General features: G+C 46.5%; 1 protein-coding gene across 2 annotated transcripts in view; it reads left to right on the top strand.

Annotated features, from left to right (window-relative positions):
• The first annotated feature begins 4 nt into the window (after positions 1-4).
• Positions 5-21376, top strand: part of FYCO1 (FYVE and coiled-coil domain containing 1) — a 79434-nt gene continuing 58062 nt past the window's right edge. Inside the window, exons 1-5 of one of the 2 annotated variants that reach the window (XM_011952674.1) lie at positions 5-99; positions 11156-11322; positions 14481-14587; positions 16312-16437; positions 20475-20581. In XM_011952674.1, the coding sequence (XP_011808064.1) occupies positions 11268-11322; positions 14481-14587; positions 16312-16437; positions 20475-20581 (395 nt within the window). In that variant the 5' untranslated portion in view covers positions 5-99; positions 11156-11267. The remainder of the gene's footprint in view (positions 100-11155; positions 11323-14480; positions 14588-16311; positions 16438-20474; positions 20582-21376) is intronic. The other variant, XM_011952672.1, reaches the window with a different exon arrangement.

Raw genomic sequence — 21376 nt, 5'->3', positions numbered from 1 at the left:
GCCGGGTGTGCGTGTCATGGCCGTCGGCACCGCGGTCCCGTCCTCTTCCGCTTGGCCCCAGAAAGTTTCGGTTCTGCCCGGCGGAGGACCCACGAGCGCGTAAGTGCCGCGGGAGACCGTCTGGACGCTGGGGGCACCTGGGTCGCTCACGATCCCGGAGCCGAGAGCTTCGCTCGGGACGCGGCTTGTCACCTGCTGCCCTTACAGTCCCCGCCCATCCCAGGTCTCCCTCAGACCCTGCCGGAGCTCCCCAGTCCTTGCCCAGCGGGCAGGGAAGCACTTCGGGCCCGTGGAAGCCGGCCCAGGCACCCAGCCTGCCTCTGTTGGTCGGTTAGAAAGACAGACCCCAAACACCAGTTCCAAGACCCCGGACGGCCGAGGGGCTGCAAAGGAAAGGAGCCCACCGTGCGGCGTCTCAGAACAAGCCTGGATCCTTTAGCACAGAATGGGGCAGGCCCCTGAGTTCCTGCCTGCGTGGTCTTTAGGAAGTTTAGTTTCTGGCCCTCTGGGGCCGGGACAGCCCAGACCTTCACTTTGCAAGGCTCCGCTGGTGCTCGGATCTCTCCCCTCTTCCCAGGAGGGGATACTTCTTTCTTCCCGGCCCATCCTTTGGCCAAGGCCTATTCACTATCCACTGCCCCTTGTGCCCATGTGCAGGGTCTGGAGATAGCCTCCAGGTCTTTTCCCGAAACACCTGTTGTCTCTGGCGCGGCGGCACTGCACTCACTGGACTGGAGTCAGTGCTGTTGAAACCTGGCGGGGTGTGGTGCGGGGCGGGGAGGATGGCGGAATTTTATTTTTTGTAAGAAAAGCACATGTGGTTGACACGTTAACCGCGTGGCCCCCTGTTAAAGCACATGTATTCTCTGATGTCCCTGTCACTCTTCACCGTTCCCATTGGGTGTCCCCTCCAGAAAAAAAAAAATATATAGAACACTTGTTGAAACTGCCTGTGTTGGCCAGAGCCTCTCAGCCCCTCCGCTTGTCTTACCACAGCAGTTTCCTTTCCTAACAGAGAAATGGGTCAGGGGCTTTTGGGGGACAGAGGATCCAGGGCTTAATCTTCTCACTGTACGCCCCTGCAGGACTTGTGGGCTGTGGCAGCAAGCTTAATTCCCCCGCCATCTGCCTAATGCGGCTGGAGGGTGTTGGGGGCTGGTGTAGGGGAGGGGTGGGGAGCTGGAGCTATCACGCCAAGGTTTTCTGCTTTCCGTAGTTCCCACCTTCTGAAGTGGACCCCTGTTGAGTGAGCTCTACTTGACCCTCCCTTCTGTGACAACCACTGTTCTGAAAGCGTCGAATGCCCCATACTAGTTGTGCACCGTGGTTATTATCACCCCGGAAATAAGAGCTAATTGTTACAGTGATGGATCTCAGCCTCCTCTGATTAATAGGATCTCTCCTAAAGGCTCTTACTTTAGGAAATAGAGTTTATCTGTTTATGTTCAAAGTGTCTATCTTTGTGTAGCACTTCGTTTACTTTTTAATTTGTTTTTAATATTTTATTAGAAAAATAAACATACAGAATCACTGAAAGGATTGTATGGTGAATATCTGTATACTCAATTCTTAATATTTTACTTTGATTTTTTTTTTTTTTTTTGCAGTTACTTTAGAGATTGGTAGCAGTCTCAGGCAGTGATCCTTTAGCTGTTGTTTGGATGACCTTTGCCCCTTGGGGCTAGGTTTGGAGCATCAATATAATTTCAGGAGCCAAGTTTTTAACCTGGTCCTTTTTGAGGGGGATGGCCCCCATAGATGTTTCCGATGAGAGGAATCACCCATAACAGCAAGATCAGAGCAGCTGGTAGCTTTGACCCATGTTGATCACCGAGGCTGTGGGCTGCTGGCTCAAGCATACGAAGTAGGTATGCAAGAAAAGGCAGCCCCCTCACCCCAACCCACCCTGCTTCTACCTTTAGGGGAGAAGTTTAGCTGATAGGTAACTTTTGTTTACTGAAGATTCCAAAGACACAGCTTTGGTGACTCAAGACTAGAATGTCTTTAAACATGAGGCAGAGGAAGTGTGTTGTCTAGCTGTGGTCTTAATGGTGGAAACCACTGGTAGGCACCCAGAGTTAGGGGCCACGTTCACTGCAAGCAGCCCTAGGCAGCAGGTAAGGGTCATTAACTGGTGCCTGTGATTACAGAGGCAACTCATCTGAGCACAGATGAGTCCATTATGATCAGGGCAACATCTGCTCACATCATGACTGCTATGTTCTTGTCTTAATAGAAAGACAAATAGTATTTTGTTTGTGATCTCAATGCCAGTTTCAAGAAAATAAGAACTCTTTATTGGTATAAGAGCCTCTATTTAAGCAATTAAATAAATCAATAGGTGGGAATTGGAATGTTTCTGTGGGTCTACCTATGGAAATATTGTTTACCTTCTTGCTGTTTGTTGATACATCACTAAAAATGGCTGAAATAACTGTACTACCCCCATAATAAAAGCCATTGCCTCGGAGCAAATAGGCCCCATGGCTTTGAGAAGAGGAGAGTGGCAGAAGCTGTGCTCAGTTGGGCAAGAGCAGTTTTATCCCTTTTCTCTCACACTGGAGCCAGTCAGCTTGTTGGTTTAGTAACCTCCAGTGGTCCTTCATGTTCACTTGGGTCTCTGTGGCATTTGAAAGGCACCAAGGACCTGTTTCCCATTAGGCCGGATGCCATTTGGAGGATGTGTACATCAGTGTGGTTCTGATGAAAGACTTAAGGAGAATCTGTGGTTTGGGTATAATATTGTGGCCCTGTGGCTGGGACCCAAGGCTGATCTGGCCAATGACCTCAGGGCTCTAGAGTGCTGTACCCTAGGCCAGTCCCAGAAAACCGAGTTAGGGGAAGTCCTTAGCATACAAAAGAAAATCTTGTACCAAAAAAAGCATTCCAAGAAAACCATTAGCATGCAGGGGCCAAGGCCAAGAGAAGAATCCCTATGTGAAGTCCAGGATAGGGCTGGACAGCTGAACCAGAAACAGTGGTTTAAAATGGAGCTGGAAGGAATTTCCTGAAGTTGACTCTGCAGCCCCAGATGCTTTTTCCAGGGTATCTGTAGACTTGGTCAGGAGCAGGGAGGGGACACTTAGAAGCCTTAGCCACTGAGAATGTCTGTTACCCCCCTTTCCCACCTCCTTCAAGTGTAGCGATTCTTAATCAATTCACATGAAGGAAGTTTACCTCTCAACATTGCATCCGAGAAAAGAAAGGTAGGAAGAGGTCAAATGACTTGCCCAGGACAGATAGAGTGCCTAAAAATAATTGAGTAAGCTAAATATACCTTGGGTCTCACCCAACCATGGCATGATCTTTGTTGCATTATTTGTTGCATAATACATAATGGAAAGTTCATGTAACTAGTCTGATTCCAAAATCTAAATAGGGTCCAATTTGACAAAACTTGGCTACCACTGATAAGAGAGAAGAAAATATTTTCCTCATTGCTCCAACTCTAGCTTCAGAGCCATCCTGGGTCCTGCTTGCCCCTCCCATCTGTGGCATGGCCCCACCCCCTGCCCTCTGCAGCCGGGCTGGCACTGCTGTTGTCATGCTTCTCCCCAAGAAGTGTAACAGAACCCAGGCCCACCAGCACCTCCCCACCCCAGGTTGCCTTGTTGATGGTATCAGATGCACACTTTCAGGAATGGAGAGACAAGGGCCTTGAGAGGTGTATTTGTGCTAGGGCTGCCATAACAAAATACCATAGACTGAGTGGCTTAAGCAACAGAAATATACTTTCTCACAGTTCTGGAGGTTGGAAGTCCCAGATCAAGCCATTGGCAGGTTTGGCTTCTCCTGAGGCCTCTCTCCTTGGCTCTCAGATGGCCGCCTTCTTGCCATGCCCTCACATGGCCTTTCCTCTGTGCTCGTGCATCCCTGGTATCTCTTGTGTGTGTCCAGAATTCCCCTTATAAACTCACCAGTCCGATTGGATTCCGGCCCACTCTCATGGCCTCATTTAATCTTCATTACCTCTTTAAAGGCCCTGTCTTCAAATGCAGTCACATTCTGAGGTGTGAGGGTTAGGGCTTCAACACTGGAATACGGTGGGGTGGGGTGCACAATTCACCCCCTGACAGGAGGTTTGGGTTAGCAGGGTTGTTTGTGAGGGTGGCGGTGCTTTCCATTTTCCAGGATGGGGTGAAGGAGGCTGTGGTAAGGCTTCCTCAGGAACCAAACTGTGGTTCACACTTCCTCCTGTCCACACCAAACCCAGAGAGACTGGAACAGCTGGCCAGAGGAAGGTGTAGGGCGCATGAGCGGGGCAGGGCATGGCCTTGGCAGAGGGAGCAGAGCATCCAAACCCCAGAGGCAGGGCCCAGCCACAGAAGGGCAGCGCAGGGAGGCCCGAACATAGGCAGGGGGGAAGGAGGAGGGACAAGAGAGAGGATGGGCCTATCCCTATCGAGGTCAGGCAGACCATCCGCCTCACAAGCTGGGTGAAGAGATTTGTACCCATGTCTGACAGCAGCCACTTGAGCTCTCAGGACACCAGAGGTCTGTTTTTATAAAGAGACGCTAGGTAGGCCGTGTGGAGTAGACACACTTCATCCATCCCTGAATTATATTATTCTATTCACTCTGGAAATAATAGCTCACAATATTTTTACAGTAATTAAAACATAATGTTCACAAATTCTACATGGTGTTTTAAGTGCGTTATTTTAGTCAACATACAAATAGTTTATGCTCAATAAAGGAAAATTGAAAAATCGGAGAAATAGAATTTTTTTTTTAAATGTGCTCATGACGGCCGAGCGCGGTGGCTCATGCCTATAATCCCAGCACTTTGGGAGGCCGAGGCAGGTGGATCACCTGAGATCAGGAGATTGAGACCATCCTGGCCCACATAGTGAAACCCCGTCTCTACTAAAATACAAAAAAAAAAAAAAAGAAAGAAAGAAAAGCCAGGCATGGTGGCATGCGCCTGTAGTCCCAGCTACTCAGGAGGCTGAGGCAGGGGAATCACTTGAACCTGGGAGGTGGAGGTTGCAGTGAGCTGAGATTGCACCAATGCACTCCAGCCTGGTGACAGAGCGAGACTCCATCTCAAAAAAAACAAAGTGCTCATGTTGCCACCATTGAAAGATTAGTAGTATTTACATCTTAGTACATTTCTATGCCTCAAAGTTTAGTTTGGTTGGTGGAGCAAGGATCTGTGTGTTTTGTTTTGTCTCATTCATTCATTCATTCATTCAGCAGTAATTTATTGAGGGCTCTCCATGTGCCAGAACTGTGCTAGGGGAAATCATGAACAGCAATGAAGTTTACGGACAAGTAGAAAGAACAGAGATTCAACAAAAAATTACCAAATGTCCCCAGAAGCCACGGAAGCATAACATGAGACTCTGCAGTGAGGGCTGAGAATCATGAGCAGAGTACAATGAGGTACCTTGTATGTTCACTTGTTCTCGTGAAAGCACTTACCAGGCCTCTAGTGCTCCTTCTTACTTGTTTGTAAGTTTATTGGGGTATATGTTATCTGTTTCTCCTGCTGAGCCTGAGTTCCTTAAAGGTCAGAGCTCCACCCACCGCCCCTTTTCACAGCTGTAGCCCCGGCTCCTGGTTCAGACTTGCCTCTTCATCGTGCTGCCAAAAAATACCTTTTACCTGGCTGGCGGTTTGTTAGCACACGGAAGTTACCTGCTGCTTCCTCAAGGCTGTGTTTTGTGGCTATGTCATATTCTATCAGAGATTCAGTTCTTAGCTCATAACTGGCTGGATTGACCCCCTTGACACTTGGGTCAGGAGAAGTCCCAGAGCATATAATTTTGGAGATCTGTAGTTTTTCCCTACCTAGGTTGGGCTTGCATTCTTTGGAGCAGGAGTAGATGTACCAGTTGAGTTCTCAATTATTGATGCAGTTGTTCCAGAGACTGTCCAGATTCTGATGCCTGTCATTGTCACCTCTTGGATATTTTCTCAGCCCCACAGCTTCAAATACAGAGGTGTGGCTCCTCCCTTGAGCAACTGCCCACCTCACTAAAAAAAGACTTGACTTCCCCCAGATCCAAAAGCAACCCCTCAGAACCCTCTCAGCCCTGCTCTCTGGGGTCCATGGACTGGAATATTGGCCATTTTCTATGTGCTCTGGGAGAGCAACCAAGGAACTTGCTATTGTTGGTGGAAGGGAGGGGACCAACAGAAGGTTCAAGAAGCCATGGCAAAACCTCAAGTTCTCATTCCCTTTAAGAAAAAGAGAAGATGACAAGCAAGAAGGAGTGTTTGGGAAAGATGACCCAGGCATGCAGTGGGTTAACACTTTAATCATAGGTCCAAGGGGTTGGGTCACCTAATAAGTCTTTGTTCACGTGTGCTGAAATGCTTGCCTCTGAGCTGCCCTCTGGCAAACTCCGGAGCACTCTCCTAGCTACCCTCTTGAAGCTCTGGGAAGGACAGTCTGCCTGCCCGCTGATTGTTCCAGCCCCTGTTCCAGCAGGACCTCCAGGCCTTCGAAGCTGCAGGTACCAGCCAAGTGCCTCCCTTTCTGTAGGTGGTAACTAGATAGATGCCGTTGGGTGTGCTGAACCAGGCCTAGGCAATGGACTCTTCCAGAAAGGCTTTTCTGCCTTTTTAACCATCCTTGTCCTTAACAATCTTTCTTGGTCAGGGGAGACTTTACAACTGGTAGGCTCCTCCTTATTTGGGACTGGGGGTGGAATCCAACTGTAAGGTGCCCTCTCTGGGTCAGCCCTTAGCTATTGTGTTGGGAGCAAAATTTTAAAGGCGAAGAAAGGTTGACTTCCACACCTCCAGCCTCCTCCTCCCCTGATGATTCTTCTTTCCTTGTATGGCTACTCGGATGCTATTATTGCTGCTGTCTGAGCCAGTTTCTGGGCAATATTATGAGTATTAGTCACTTGCATCGTAGCGTAAATATGTTTACATGAGTCAGTCAGCATCTTTGTATCTTAAGTTGACTAAATTGCTGTTGCTATTGTTTAAGGCATTTAGGGCATCTGGGCAGGTATAGAAAACACTTGGAGGTCAGAGAAGGTCCTTTACCTCTAAAATGATATCTAGGTCACTTTAGTTAGGAACTCATACACTAGTACCAAGTGAAAAATAAGAATTTTAAAAAATGCATTGAGTCCCTTTTCCTCTTTATCAGAAAATTGGATGTTTTCAGACATTTTGGATAGGTTTAAATGTAATATTGAGTTGTTGGCAAGGAAATTCAATGCTTCCAAAGATTTTATAAAACTCATTTCTCTGATACTTGAAAGAGCCTGTCAGAGACGTTAATGAAGGTTTTTACATGTTGTGCAACGAGGACTGTGGGTTTATGAGGTGACTGGCACACTGGGGGCCCTGTGAGGTATGTGAGTTCTGGAGTCCTTACCCCGGTGCTGAGGCAGCCATGGTATTGTGTACAGAGCTTTGAATGTCTCCTAAGTTAGGAGAGCCATTTGCTAATGGGTTGTAGATGTCAGGATCAGGCTGGTTCATGCCAGGAGTCTGTGATTCCCTCAATGAAAGGGCAACCTTATCTAGAGACACAAGGAAGTTGGCCATGTTTGGAGAGAGACTGTGCCCATTCTGTGCCTTTTGTTGGTTAGTAATGACCTCAGACCGAGATGGAGGATCTAGCAGGGCAAGATGCTGAGTTCATGAAAATAGCATCCCCATGGTGACCATGTTCTCTATGGAAGCTCTGATTTACTTCCTGAATCCCTGTAAGGTGATGACTCAGAGCCAGAGTGGGGAAGCCCACCGCACCCCACAGGCCTGGCAGGCAGTTTGTTAGGGCTCATTACGCTGGTGGTGACACAGGCTCTTTGGCAAATCAGCTTGTGTAATCAGTGGCTGGGAACAGCTCACCCCAGGACCTGGGAACTTGACACCAGCCAAGAGCACACTCCCAAGGTCAGACAGGAAGGTCTCCTGCCTTGGGCTGACACAAGGGCAGTGTCACCGAAGCACCAAGAAATCTTAAAGGAGTGTGTTGCCATCTGTGTTCAGGCTTATGATGCCAAGATACTGGTTTTGGTTTGCAGACATTGTTTCCGTCTTGCTAGACTCCAGTTAGGGCTGGTTTCCAGAAAATCCAGCTGGTTGTGTGGTTCCTTCATTGTCCTGGGCGCAGCCTGGATGAGCTACTCAGGATCTGTTGTTACTATCACCTCCTTCCCAAGCTCCGCCCTCTCCACAGACATGGTCAGAAGTGTACACACAGACCCAGTGGGCTGCATTTAAAGACTCACAGGGTATCACTCCAGTCGTCTTCCTCCAGGATTATTTCTCTCAGAGACTGCAAGCTCCTCTGTGTTGGCAGCAGCCAAATAAGAGGAATGCAGATAGAGAAACAGCCTTTACTCTTGCGTGCCTTTCCTTTTCTTCTTGGCTCTCTCCAGTGACCGCCTGTTCACTTTTTAGGCCTGGCCATCACAGACTGTCTACCACTTCTTCCTTCCCCAAACTGAATTAAATTTTCCCTTTCTCAGATCCCATTGCATTTTTTTTTTCACAAATTCATCACAATGCTGCTTTTTTGTGAGATATAATTTACAGTTATATGAGTTGTGACAAGTATATGCTTGTCAAATACATATAGTCATGTAACCATCACCGTAATCAAGGCACTCAACAGAATTGCCCCCCATATTTTCCTGTGCTCCTTTGTAGCCAGACCCTCTCCCTTCTCCCCTAGACCTTGGCAGCTGCTGATGTGATTTTTCTCCTAGTGATTTGCCTTTGCCAGAATAGCATATAAATGGGATTGCACAGTTGTAGTGGTTTGAGAGGCTTCTTTGACTCAGCACAGGGCATTTCAGATTCCTCCATGTTGTTTTGTATACCCATAGGTCATATCTTCTCAGTACTGAGTACCCATGCCTTTTTATCCATATCTCTATGTGGGCCTCTTCCACTGTATCTGGATATGTGATATTTTTTCATCTGTCTCCTTCACTGGTAGCCAGGCTCCTCCAGGGATGGACTGTGTCTTGTGTGCCTCTGTATCCCCAGCCTGCACGTAGTAGGCATTTGATGGAATGTGCTGGGGCAGCTGTGTGTTGATAGTGGAGATCCTTATCCTCTCTGGCTCTCTCTAGGGCGCCGGCTGGTCCCTGCTCAGGCCCTGTGTTCAGCTAGTGACCTGGAGAGACACCCAGGGATGGGCAGGCAGGCTTCTCATAAAGCACTCCCATCCTCAGTTTGGTGTCCCTGATGGATGGGTGCCAACACTTGTTGGGAGGTTTGGGGGGTTCTCTGTGGCTGCCCTGAAGCTCTTCTCTCTGGGGCTCTTGAATTGCTGGGACTGTGGTACAGGCATATGTCTGTTTCCTTCCTCCTAAGCCAGAGAAGTCCTCTTTGGGCCTTGTTTGCACTGAGTCATAGCTACATTGGCTAGTTAGTTAAAAATAGGCTCCAGTTATCTCCACCCTGTGATAGGGCCCTTCTCTCCTCGGGCAGAGGCAGGAATCCTTATGTAAATATTTGGAGAAACTTGTGGCTGGGGTGATTTCCATGCCGGGATCTGCTTGCCTGGACTCCTGGAGCCATGAGGGCAAGGTGGCAGTGGGAGAGTGAGAGGTGGCATGTGTTGGAACACTCAGTATTCACACTGCTTGGGAGACACTGGAGTTCATGGTGGTACCTCGAGCCGGTGGAAGTGGTTGGTCATTTGCTGTAGTGACAATGGCTCAGTCTTAAAAAGTCAGTAGGACTTATTGGAAAAACCACCTGGTTTGAAATCAGACTGACCAGAGTTCAAACCTGTGATTCCTCGCCTCACTGGCCCATGGCCTTAAGTTACGTGACTCCTCTGAGCATCATTTTCTCCTTTGTAAACAGGGATGATGTTATCTGCGCCACCAGGGTAATTGTGAGAATTAAAAGTGATCTTGTGTGTAAAGCCCGTAACAGAGCCCTGCACGCAATAGACCCTCATTTAGTGCTGGCTGCCGCCACAGCCAACTCTAGTCTTGCTATCTACTTTGCCAGCAAACATTACAACTTTGCACTGGATATCTGAGGGAAGAATGAGAGGTTCTTAAAGGATGTAGGAATCTCCAGATGTATGTCCAGACCTCTTTCCAGTGTGCTCACATCTCTTTAACTTCTGTTGGCCTTCAGCCCTACGGTTAAATCACTTCAACAGCTGCCCAAGTAGGGCTGATAACTCAGGACTCACTAGCTGGGAGAGGACTGGAACCAAACTTAAAAATAGAGACACATCCATTGCCTGGTACAGGGGCTGTGCAGGCCTCTGGAGAGAAGGCCAGGCAGCATCTGCACACCCTGGCTGAGTTGGACTCTGGGCAGCTGGAGGCTGCAAGCCTCCCAATGAAGGGGACCCTGCCAGGCAAGCCTAGCTTTCCTTGGTCCAGAAGTTCTGAGGGTATGTGTCCTTATCCTTTCCCCCACTAGCACAGGCTGGCTAGAGACAGACCATTCTTCAGAGAAAGAAAGGCTAGAGAGTGTATGGGGGAGATGGGGATCCTTAGGCTTAGCAGAGCTGTCTGAAGCTGGGCTGCACTGGTTCCATGTAGCCTTTGGTATAAGGGGGTGGAGAGAGCCACTGGGTGGCTTTTTAAAGGAAAGTGGCCGGGCGCGGTGGCTCAAGCCTGTAATCCCAGCACTTTGGGAGGCCGAGACGGGTGGATCACGAGGTCAGGAGATCGAGACCATCCTGGCTAACACTGTGACACCCCGTCTCTACTAAAAATACAAAAAAAACTAGCCGGGCGAGGTGGCAGGCGCCTGTGGTCCCAGCTACTTGGGAGGCTGAGGCAGGAGAATGGCGTAAACCCGGAAGGCAGAGCTTGCAGTGAGCTGAGATCCGGCCACTGCACTCCAGTCCGGGCGACAGAGCGAGACTCCGCCTCAAAAAAAAAAAATAAAATAAAAAATAAAGGAAAGTAAGGCGGTCCTATCTACGGTGAATGGACAGTGAGCTCAGAAGGAATAGGCTGCAATATGATTGATCTAATTTCTTGTTAAGCCCCAAATCAGGTCACTGTGTCTGAGTATAAGTGTGTCAGAAACAAACCAGAGAGTGCCCACAGAGCAAGGCCCACACAGAAAGGTCAAGCCCTCCTCTTGAGGGAATACACCGAGATAGGGGGACCTTTCTGCCCAGAGCAGGGTTCTCTAATATTGTCGTTAAATTGTGTCTGTGTCTGCTTCCTCTATGGCCTTCTCTTCCTCTGTGCAGGTGCCACCATGGAGTCTGACCACTGCTAAGCAGACAACCACAGAGGGCCGAAGTTCTGAGCCTTCCTCCGGACCCAAGCAGGAGACACACAGACAAGAAAGGCAAACTCACCATGGCCTCCACCAATGCAGAGAGCCAGCTCCAGAGAATCATCCGAGACTTGCAAGGTATGCTAGGTTGCTGGGCAGACTGAGTTTGGTTTTGAGGGACTTGTGGCAGGGCTTTTTGCTGTTGCCAGTTGAAATTCGACCCTTTCATTTTTGTTCACACCATGAGTAATTGGAGTCCTCAGGTCACATCACTTTGAAATATTTGGGGCTCAAATATCCAGCTTGTATAAGGCTTGGAAAGTTTGCCTGGTTTCCTTTCAGAGGACTGTAAAGCCAGTTTGTAAACAAAATCATACACCCCGCTCCAGGACTGGATCTGATTTCCATTAGTGCACATATGTGTGTTTTCAAGCTGCCTGTTAAGTCTTTGGCTAAATCCCAAACTTCTGAGCTCTGATGAAGTTGGCTCCTTTGGGAAAGAATGTTCTTTCTCCTACTGAGCAGGAAGGACAGAGACCCACCTGTCTTGTTTTGCTGCCCCACTGGGTCCTGGCTGGCGGACGGCCCACTGCCTGGGATGCACTGTAGGTCCAGGCCTGCTGCCTCCCAAACTTCCCTGAGCTCAGCATTATCCACTGAGAGAGGCTGTGACTTGTATCCCTTATCTCACTGGAGAAAAGCAAGGCAGAGGAAGGTGCAGATAAAGCTTCATAGACTCAGGAGAAACGGACTATTTTCTTTTTGGCTGCAAATTCCAAGTTTCACTCTTTCAGATGCTGTCCCAGGGGTCAGAATTTTTATGTTTTCCATCCCCACTCACCACCAGTGCTGATCTTTAAGCAATGTGGAGCTCCAGGACACTTGATACTACACAGTCTGAAGCTGACCACTTCCTCCATGCCTGCAGAGTCTGCTGTGACACTTTCTTGACAGACTAAAAGCCCAGGCTCCTAACCGCTTGGACACCACCAGCACTTATCTCCCATACCAGGAGCCATTGGCCTAGCCCGACCACAATGCAGTTCTCATTCTGAAGTTCTAAAGTCAACAAGATGAAAAACACTTTCTCAAGCTTTTAATCTTGCGTCTACTGTGCCTTGTGCCTCTGATAGCTAAGAATTACATGGCATTCTGTGTGCACCAGGCACTTTCTATACCAACAGCCTGGCACCAGTCTATGCTCCTAACCACTGTAGTCTACTTTCAGCTAAGACATTAGATGCTTTTTTAAATCTACGCGGAGAGACAGAGAAAGTAAAATGCCAGTCTCTGCAAATCTGAGTTTGCCAGTAGCTTTAAGAGGTCTCTCCATAAAGTAGGCAGTCTTTTCTGTGTTTCAATATCTGGTTCTTGAAGATAACTTTGAGACCTAGAGGTCCTTATTGGGAGGGAAGAGGGTGAAATAGGGGACCTCAGGTAAAGCTTCTGATCTAGAACATTGCCTGTCCCACGTACCAGCTGAGTCTGGCCACCCGCAATATCCTGGGTTGGTTTCAACATCCTTTACATAGGCCACAGAGCACTTCGGTGGGAATTCTTGAAAGATGCCACTTTCTCCATACTCTCCACTTTGATCTGTTGGTAAATGTCTTAATAAGCTTACACATCTACAGCGTCTACCATGAGAGTGCAGTGTCCTTCACTGAGGCGTCTTTGTGTGCTACACAGCCTTCACTCCTCTGCAAGGCAGCCCACTCTTGGTGACAGCAGTTTCAAGGACTTTGGAGTCAGGCAGGGCTGTGCTCAGCTTCTGGCTTCTCTTTTAACTCTGGAAAATGTTGGACAATTCCCTTCACCTTTCCAGCACACAGTTGCTTCCTTCATGTGCCAGTTGGGTGTGATGATAACACCCACTTCTCAAGATTATTCAAAGAATCAGATAGTAATTCCTGTAAAGCTAATATTATTTAGAGTATCGGAGATTAGAGCTGAACATTTCGTATTTCATGTCCAGAGTCTCCTCCTTCAAAGTTTCAGGAGTTCCCAGATCAGGCTGCGAGTGTTTACCTGACCTGAGGTGGAAGGCTCTATGTCTCTCCCAGGCCCTTGGCTCACTGGCTGTCAGTGCCAGCCATTGCAGACACTTCTAGGAAGGTACAGCTGGACAATTGTCACTTGTAAGCATCAGTCCCAAGGACCTGTCTCCACCATTTGCTAATCTTTGCCTGAGGGGTCAGTGTTGACTACATTTCCAGCCATCTTAGGCTTGGCTTCAGTCCTGGACAGGTCTGCTTCAAACCATGGTTCTCGGGAGCAGGGGTTAGAAATTTAAGAATTGCCAGAGAAGCAGATTGTTTTGTCAAGCACATCCCAACCATTTCAACTGGGGAAATGTTTTCCAGGATCTAAACCAAATCCAGTGTCTTGATAGTCCCTCTGTCCCATAGCAGAGGCAGTAAGTGAGAGTCAAAGGTGGGTTTTCCTTTGCACAGGGAGGTAAATTCTCTTAGAAGTTAAGAGGTGGGCTCTGGAGTTAGAAAGCTCTTGAGAAAACCAGGGATCTTATTCCAGCTCTGCTGTTTGCTACCCATGTTCTTTGGCCAAGTGCTCTGATTTCTCTGTACACTCCTCATCTGCAAAATGGGGATAATCATAGCAGACTTCATAGATTCTAAACTGTACTTAATTTTTTTTTTTTTTGACATTTTAACAGCTCTGGAACTGGGATGTATCTTATAATTAATGGCATCTTAGATTCATCAAAATAAGGCAATCCCTGCCTCTCAGTGCCGTATTAAATGAGAAAAATACATGTAAAGGCCTAGCCCCTCAAGGACACTCAGTTAACAGAAGCAGGTGCGGTTGTCATTGTTGGAATTGTGATTATCATTACTATTGTTTTTACACACTGGGTATTCTGATCCTGCACTTACCTATAATAAGCAGTAGGGTTATAGTGAAGAACCTGAAATATGGCTAGAATAAACATAAAGCTTTCTGGAAGTCAGTATTCAGGGACTGAATGATTAATCCACACAGCAAACATTTGTTGTCCAGCTACTATATGCAAATTACTAGCCCTGGGTGGTGGACAGAAAATGGTAAACAAGAAATGTGCCCAGTCAACAAGCATTGTAAAACATCTGTGGGCTCTCAGGACATTTCAACACTCCCTGACTTGGAGTTATATCTCATGGATACTTACATACCCTTTTATGTTTCAGAGGTGCTTTATATCACTGACCACATGCTCCTCATGCTTCCTGGGTTATTCCTGCTTCTCTCTCTGAGTTTAGTCACTATCTGGTTACATGTTCCTATTTGTTGTCTTAAAGATGCTGTGACAGAACTAAGCAAAGAATTTCAGGAAGCAGGGGAACCCATCACGGATGACAGCACCAGCTTGCATAAATTTTCTTATAAACTTGAATATCTCCTGCAAGTAAGTGATGCCTGTAATGTGTTGATTTTTGCACTGGTATCTCTTTTCTCCCTCTTGGGTGACTCATCAGCATTCAAGATATGGTTCAGAAAGCCCAAGGAGCCAGTAAGCCCTTGTGGTTAGATTGAAGGTCAGAGGAGTCCCCAGCGCAAGCTCAGTCCTCCAAGTGTGATCCTTTGGGGAACTGCAAGGTTGCCCCTTATGATGGCTTTGAGAATCAAAAACATCCTTTAGAGATTTAGGTCATTGTAAGGTAGGTCAGAAGGTTACTGTATGGCAAGGATCTTAACTTTGGGACAGTTACATACCCCTTTGGGAGTTTAGTGAAAGCTATAGAGTCTTCCCAAAAAGACATTTGTGTATGTATACACACAATCACGCATTTTTGCAGGCAGATTCTAAGAGTGTGTGGACCCTCTAAAGATTATCCATGGGCTTCTGTTTTAGAGCTTTGCTACTCAATGTGCAGTCCATAGACCAGCAGCATCAGCATCCTCTGGGAGCTTATTCATAGTATATTCTTGGCTCCCACCCCCACCTACTGAATCAGAAACTCTGGGGTCAGCCCAGGATATTTTCTTTTAACATATTCATGGTATAACTCCTATCCCTGCTTAGCCCAGAGAGTGCTGATGTAACGAACACTGCAGATTTGGAAAAATACATGCAACTAAAACAGACAGGAAGGAAACGATCTAGAAGTTATTTTAGGGTAGTGGTATTAGGTGTTAAATTTTTTTCAATTTTTGTGTTTTGTTTTATCTAGATATCCTAATAACATATGCATATCTTGCTTCTGTAATCAGAAAAAAATGCTATAAAATGTTATAGAAAGGTATACCTGTGTCACTGTGAACACCATTATTTTGCAACGTCACATCCCACCAAAGCACGTAGTATGTGGGCCCACTAGAGGAAAGGCCCCTAACATGCTGAAGGACTTGCCTCTCTCATGCCATTTCAACTGGCTCTTTAACATTGTAAAAATGTTTTTGAGCCTTTCTTTTTTTCAATTAAGCCCATTTTGGTTTTGAATTTGAAATGACTCAGAGCTGACATTTATTTAAATTTGTTGTAGGTGTATTAAAACGATATTGAAACTTAAGAGTTGAGTAACTGGGATAAAATGTCATTATCTTATTTCCCTAAGTTGAAGCAGAGTTAACACTCTTCATATTGCCCTTAAGACTCTTTTTTTTTTTTTTAAGACAGAGTTTCACTCTTGTTGCCCAGGCTGGAGTGCAATGGTGTAATCTTGGCTCCCTGCAACCTCCGCCTCCCAGGTTCAAGTGATTCTCCTGCCTCAGCCTCCCAAGTAGCTGGGATTACAGGTGCCCACCACCACGCCCAGCTAATTTTTGTATTTTTAGTAGAGATGGAGTTTCACCATGTTGGCCAGGCTGGTCTTGAACCCCTGACCTCAGGTGATCCGCCCACCTTGGCCTCCCAAAGTGCTCGATTACCGGCGTGAGCCACCACACCTGGCTAAGACTCTTTTCTTGTATTTCTTTCTCATCTGTTAATAACAAATTTGGTGGTTTTCCACCCAACTATATGAACAGGGTATTAACACACCTTGATTTGCCAATAAATAAAAATAATGCCAATAAAGGGTCTCACCCAGTGCTGGCACCTGAGAAGCTATTGTTATTATTTATCATTTAAATGCTGGGATGAAGAGCAGTGGGTTTGGACCTCCTCTCCCTGTCCCTTTCCCTACCCAGTTTGATCAGAAAGAGAAGGCCACACTCCTGGGCAACAAGAAGGACTACTGGGATTACTTCTGTGCCTGCCTGGCCAAGGTGAAAGGAGCCAATGATGGGATCCGATTTGTCAAGTCTATCTCGGAGGTAAGCAGAGCAAGCAGCCAACAACTTCGTGTCTTCCTTTTGTCTGCTTAAAGCAGGTCTTGCAGAGACCTTTGCTGCAGACAGCTAAATGAGGAAGTGGGAGTTTAAGGGTGGTAAAGAAATCTAGTCCAGGTATACTCAATGCTCGTTGTTGCAGTGGCTCAAGCTTGGGAAAACCACTTCAGTGAGTGTTTACCAAGAGGAAGAATGCTGAGTCCTGAATGTACCTCAGGCCACAACCCACATGTTACTTAACAGAGTGGCCTGTTCACATACATTGTAAGTCTGGTAATGGTGGCCCTTGAGGTGTACAGCATAGGGTGGCTCCATCTTTTTAAAAAATTTATTTTCTGAGGTAAAGTTCTTTAGAGTTTGCTAGGCTGCTTTCCCTACACTTTGCCCAGGAAACTTAGATTTGAAATGAGAATGATGTGGGATCTCAAGAAACATTTCTTAAAATAGTGATATGTGAACTTTCTACATTCAATTCTGAGCCCCTCAAGAGCAAAATGCCATGGCTTTGCTCTTTTACAAAACTCCAGAACAACAAACACACACACATACTTCACATACACACTCACACTCTACTCTCTGTTTATTTTCCTCCCTCAACCCTCAGAGAATCTTTCTTTTCTCTCATCAGCCTAGTCCATCCAAGAGTGTAGAACTTTGCATATCAGGGAGCAGGTAAACCCCTAAATTTGAGACAGGAGGTTTGTACATTTGTTCTTTCTTTTCAGTATCTCCTCATTAGAGTGTGAAGTCACTTTAAAGTCAACACTCCTGCTGCTTGGCTGGCTGCCCACAAATACCACAGCCTTAGGTATTCTGGGAAGGGCTTCTCACCAACCATGCCAGCTGGAGCTGAATAACTTTCTTCTTATAGAGAATGATGGTGTTAGATACGCTGGCATCAACAGCTGGACATTTCCCACCCTTTGCACCCTCTGACATCTGAGACGATGAGGAAGGATCCTGGCTCTAAAGGGCTGGTTCTGCGAGTTTTTTCAATGTCCATGTTAGTGTGGATGAGTCTGGTGAGGTCTGGTGGGATACTTGGGTCCATGAGGTAGAGCAGTATTTTAATTTTAATGCATCATAAATGTGAAAGGGGTTCTCTTTGTCACTCCCCTCTCTTCATTCCTCAGCCACTGCATCAGAGCAACTAAATAAAGCCTTTGACTTTATTACTTTGGACAATTGAAGTCTGGAAATAAATTTAGTTTTAATCCCCATTCCCCAGGATTATGAAATGCTTGCTAAAACACATCTACTTTTTGGCTAGTTTCTTCTTCTTTTCTCATAATGCAGACAGATCTTTAGACAGTCTGAAGCCTTGGAAACTGACTTTCTAGAAGCAAAAAGCATTCCTTGCTTGCATGAATGTTGGTGTTTTAGTGGCTGGCATAGGCTCTACTTCCCATAAGGTCCAGTTGTTTCATCTCTATTGAAGACTGCTCTCTGGGGCATCATGGGTTGGAATGGCTTGGAACATCCCTAGGCTAAGTGAGTTGCTAGATACTTGGTTAATTTTAATAATGAAGTCGCCATCTGGGTATTTAACTGAGAGGGTAAGAGTTAATGGATAAGAAGCATTTGTAGGTCCCCTCTGACCCCTTTGAGGTAGGAGGCAGCTCTTTAGGCTAGAACAGGTGAAGGTTCTAAGAAACCATTTCTGGAGGTTCAGTATGGGCTCCGCTTGGACTGTGCTTCACTGTAATGAGGGTGTAGCTCGGCGTCGGGCTCATGGCGCAATGGCCTGGTTTAAAGCAGAATCAGCTCTCATGTACCCTGCAGATTCCCTGTCCTTTGCTGCCATTGTATTGCTTCTCGGGATAGTGTATGTGGGTTCTGATTAGAAGCTAAAAAAATTAAGGAATTAGGTAATGAAAGCGGATCCATAATCTCAAAACATAAAAAGGCCATGCAGCGTTTTGATTTGTAGTACAAAGGAACTATTGTTCCCTTCCCCCTAAAAATACCTTTTAAAACAAATAGTTCCATATATATATATAATTCAGTTAATGGGCCTGATTAAAAATATAGCCTCAAATGTTTGCCACTAAAAAGTTTTGATATTCTAAAGGCTGGTATAATGGTAAGTTTGCCAAAAATAAGGACAAGCTCCTGTCTTTGGGAGCTTACAGACCTGGGCTGTGATGTGAGGGTCTTAATGAAATTCTGCAGGGTGTGTGTTTGTATAATTGACACCCTTCACTTCACAATGCCTTGCTCAGCTCTTTCCAATTGCCTGAATTTCCTGGTTATCACCACTAAACACTTTGTTCTCACCTCAGTCGTCAGTGAAAAAAAAAGTGATTTAGACAGGATATACCATCAAGATTCTCCCCCGCAAATCTGCTGAGATCGTCTGTCTGCAGACATGTCATGATGGTTTTTGTAAAGCCAATAAACCAGACTGCTGCCTGCCTTCACTTCCAGGTGTCCTGGCTGCACCCGAAACACACATGGGGAATTGTCTTACAGCTTCTCTAGTTAAAAAGATTCAACACCTTTTTGTTGTTTAAAACTACTTCATATGGTATCATTTGCTTGAATCAGCAGTAAGAAGAAATATAGCTCTGAGCTAAAAGGTGCTATACACCGGGATGTTTACCCCATTGAGTCAGGAAATATGTGGTACAGCCTCAAGCACTGGCATTAAATACAGGGGTCTAGAGTCAGATAGTGACTCAATATAGTGTCGGAATTAAAATCTGAATAGTATGGGTTATAGGAATCCTCTTTGGCAAACCACTGCTCCCCTTCCCACATCACATATACACACTGTAAATATTTCTGACCTTTGAAGGGGTCGGGAGGGTATTGGTCCCAACTTACCCTACCCAGAGCCAGAGCCTGAGAGAGCAGGTACATGTGGTAGGTCAGGAGGTTTTGAATTCCTGCCTACTTTCTTGAGCTTCTGGGCTGACCTATCAGGAATATGAATCCTAATTTGCAAACTTGCCCAAGTGTCTTCTGTGGCTGTCCCTTTTATTCCATCTGCCTTGGCCATTGTATGCTCCCAGCTGACAGAGCCCTGCTTTGCAGCCTCATGGCAGAGTCTCTGACCAACATGTTCCATCTCCATCACAACAAGCTTTTGAGTGGTGTGAATTTAAGCCTCAGAACAGTTCCAGTCACATCTTCCCCTTCCTCTGAATTGGTTTTTAGGTATAAGCTCTGTGGGGAGAAGTTTTGAAGACAGACCTACACCTGGGCCTTCCTATGCAATCCATGCCAAACTTGTGAGACAGACCCATATCCATTTTATCCTTAGCCCCGTGTGACTGGGCTGCCTAGAGACACCCCTGGTCTCACCCCTGGGCTCCTTCTGATTCAATGTAGTGATTTGGCATATCTGATCAAGAACAGGAAATCCAACCAGGAAAGCGTTAGCAGACTTGTAGATTTTACTGATGGTTTCATGGAACACAAATGAGGTAGTTACATGGCCACACACACGCACCTCTGCCCCTGTCCCTCTCTTCATCCTTCTGCACATGTTTCTGCCAAGCCTTTAGGCCCTTCCCCTGCACCTGTTCCCCACACACCTTAAAAACAAACCAGCATTAGCTGAGCTGAGACCATCTCTTCCTCCTCAAGCTGACTTGTGGTGTGAGAAGTCCTTCATTTACCTACCTCCAGGTTTTACTCTAATATAAAACTGAGTTTTATTTGGTTTCCTATCTGACTCCAAACCCAGAGATTCTGATAGAGCAGAGGAGGGAAAGTGACATTCCAACAGAATCCACAGATGTTTGGAAGCCTCTTGTTAATATATCTTTCATGATATGTTTGCTGGAGTCTGCAGATTTTTCTCAGATGAAGGCCTGCAAGTAGTTCGCCCACTTCAAGCCTTACTCTCTGCAGTGATACTATCAAATGTGTTGTGTCCTTTGAAGGACAACGTGTAGGGTAAAATTGGGTGACATTTTTTGCCCTGTATCTGTGTTTCACAAGCCATCTGTGAGACCAGCTCTGTATTTGGAGTTAGGCTAACAGCTCTTTGGCTCTATGTAATCTGCTTTCTCCAGCTCCGAACATCCTTGGGGAAAGGAAGAGCATTTATTCGCTACTCCTTGGTGCACCAGAGGTTGGCAGACACCTTACAGCAGTGCTTCATGAACACCAAAGTGACCAGGTAAATACAGGACAGGGCTGGGGTTTAGCACCATCCCATGCAGAAATGAACTAAAGTTCATTAATAATAATGACAGCTGCAACATAGTGCTCATTTGTGTCCCTCGTGACAACTACAGACTCCTTCCACATCTGTCATTGTCTTCCACCCCTCCTCCCAAAGTCCTTGACACATGTGGGCAGGTAGCACTGAGTTTGTATAGGTTACTGAGGCTTAGAGGGGCTTAATGCTTTTCTCTAGGCCTCAGCTGTTGTTCTCTTAACTCCCGATACCAGACAATTTCCCTGGTGGACGGCATGTCCTTGGTGCCAGCGCTACTGGACAGACAGGTTACAGCCTTGGCCTCTCAGCAGAATCACCTGTGGGGTTTTTAACACTACTGAGCCTGGGTCCTCACCTGGCATACTGAGTGAACACACCGGAGACTGTGGTGGGCAGCCAGGACTGGGGGCCACTGCAGAGCTCAGGTCAGGTGTGCAGTCAGCCTTTGTGCAGGTAGTGCTGAAGCCTCAGCAGGGAAGAGAGAAGGGAGGAGAGGGGCAGGGATTGAGTCTATAATGGGGAGAGTGGGTATCAGCTTAGAAGCTACAAATCAGATACCGGTCAACTAAACCTCTTTGGATTTTCCAGCATCTCTTGCCTGGCCCCTTTCCTTTGGGAGTATTCAAATTTTTTTTGAATCTAAAAAAACTACAAAGGAAAACCTTTTGTTTCATTATGTCAACTTAAAGATTGATTTGTGTAGAGATGTACTCGTATTTGGCCGGGTGCAGTGGCTCAAGCCTGTAATCCCAG

The sequence above is a fragment of the Colobus angolensis genome, unplaced genomic scaffold (assembly GCF_000951035.1).
Source record: "Colobus angolensis palliatus isolate OR3802 unplaced genomic scaffold, Cang.pa_1.0 Scaffold344, whole genome shotgun sequence".
NCBI lineage: Eukaryota > Metazoa > Chordata > Mammalia > Primates > Cercopithecidae > Colobus > Colobus angolensis.
Note: the sequence above shows the minus strand (reverse complement) of the source record. Positions and strands in the feature narration are given on the sequence as shown.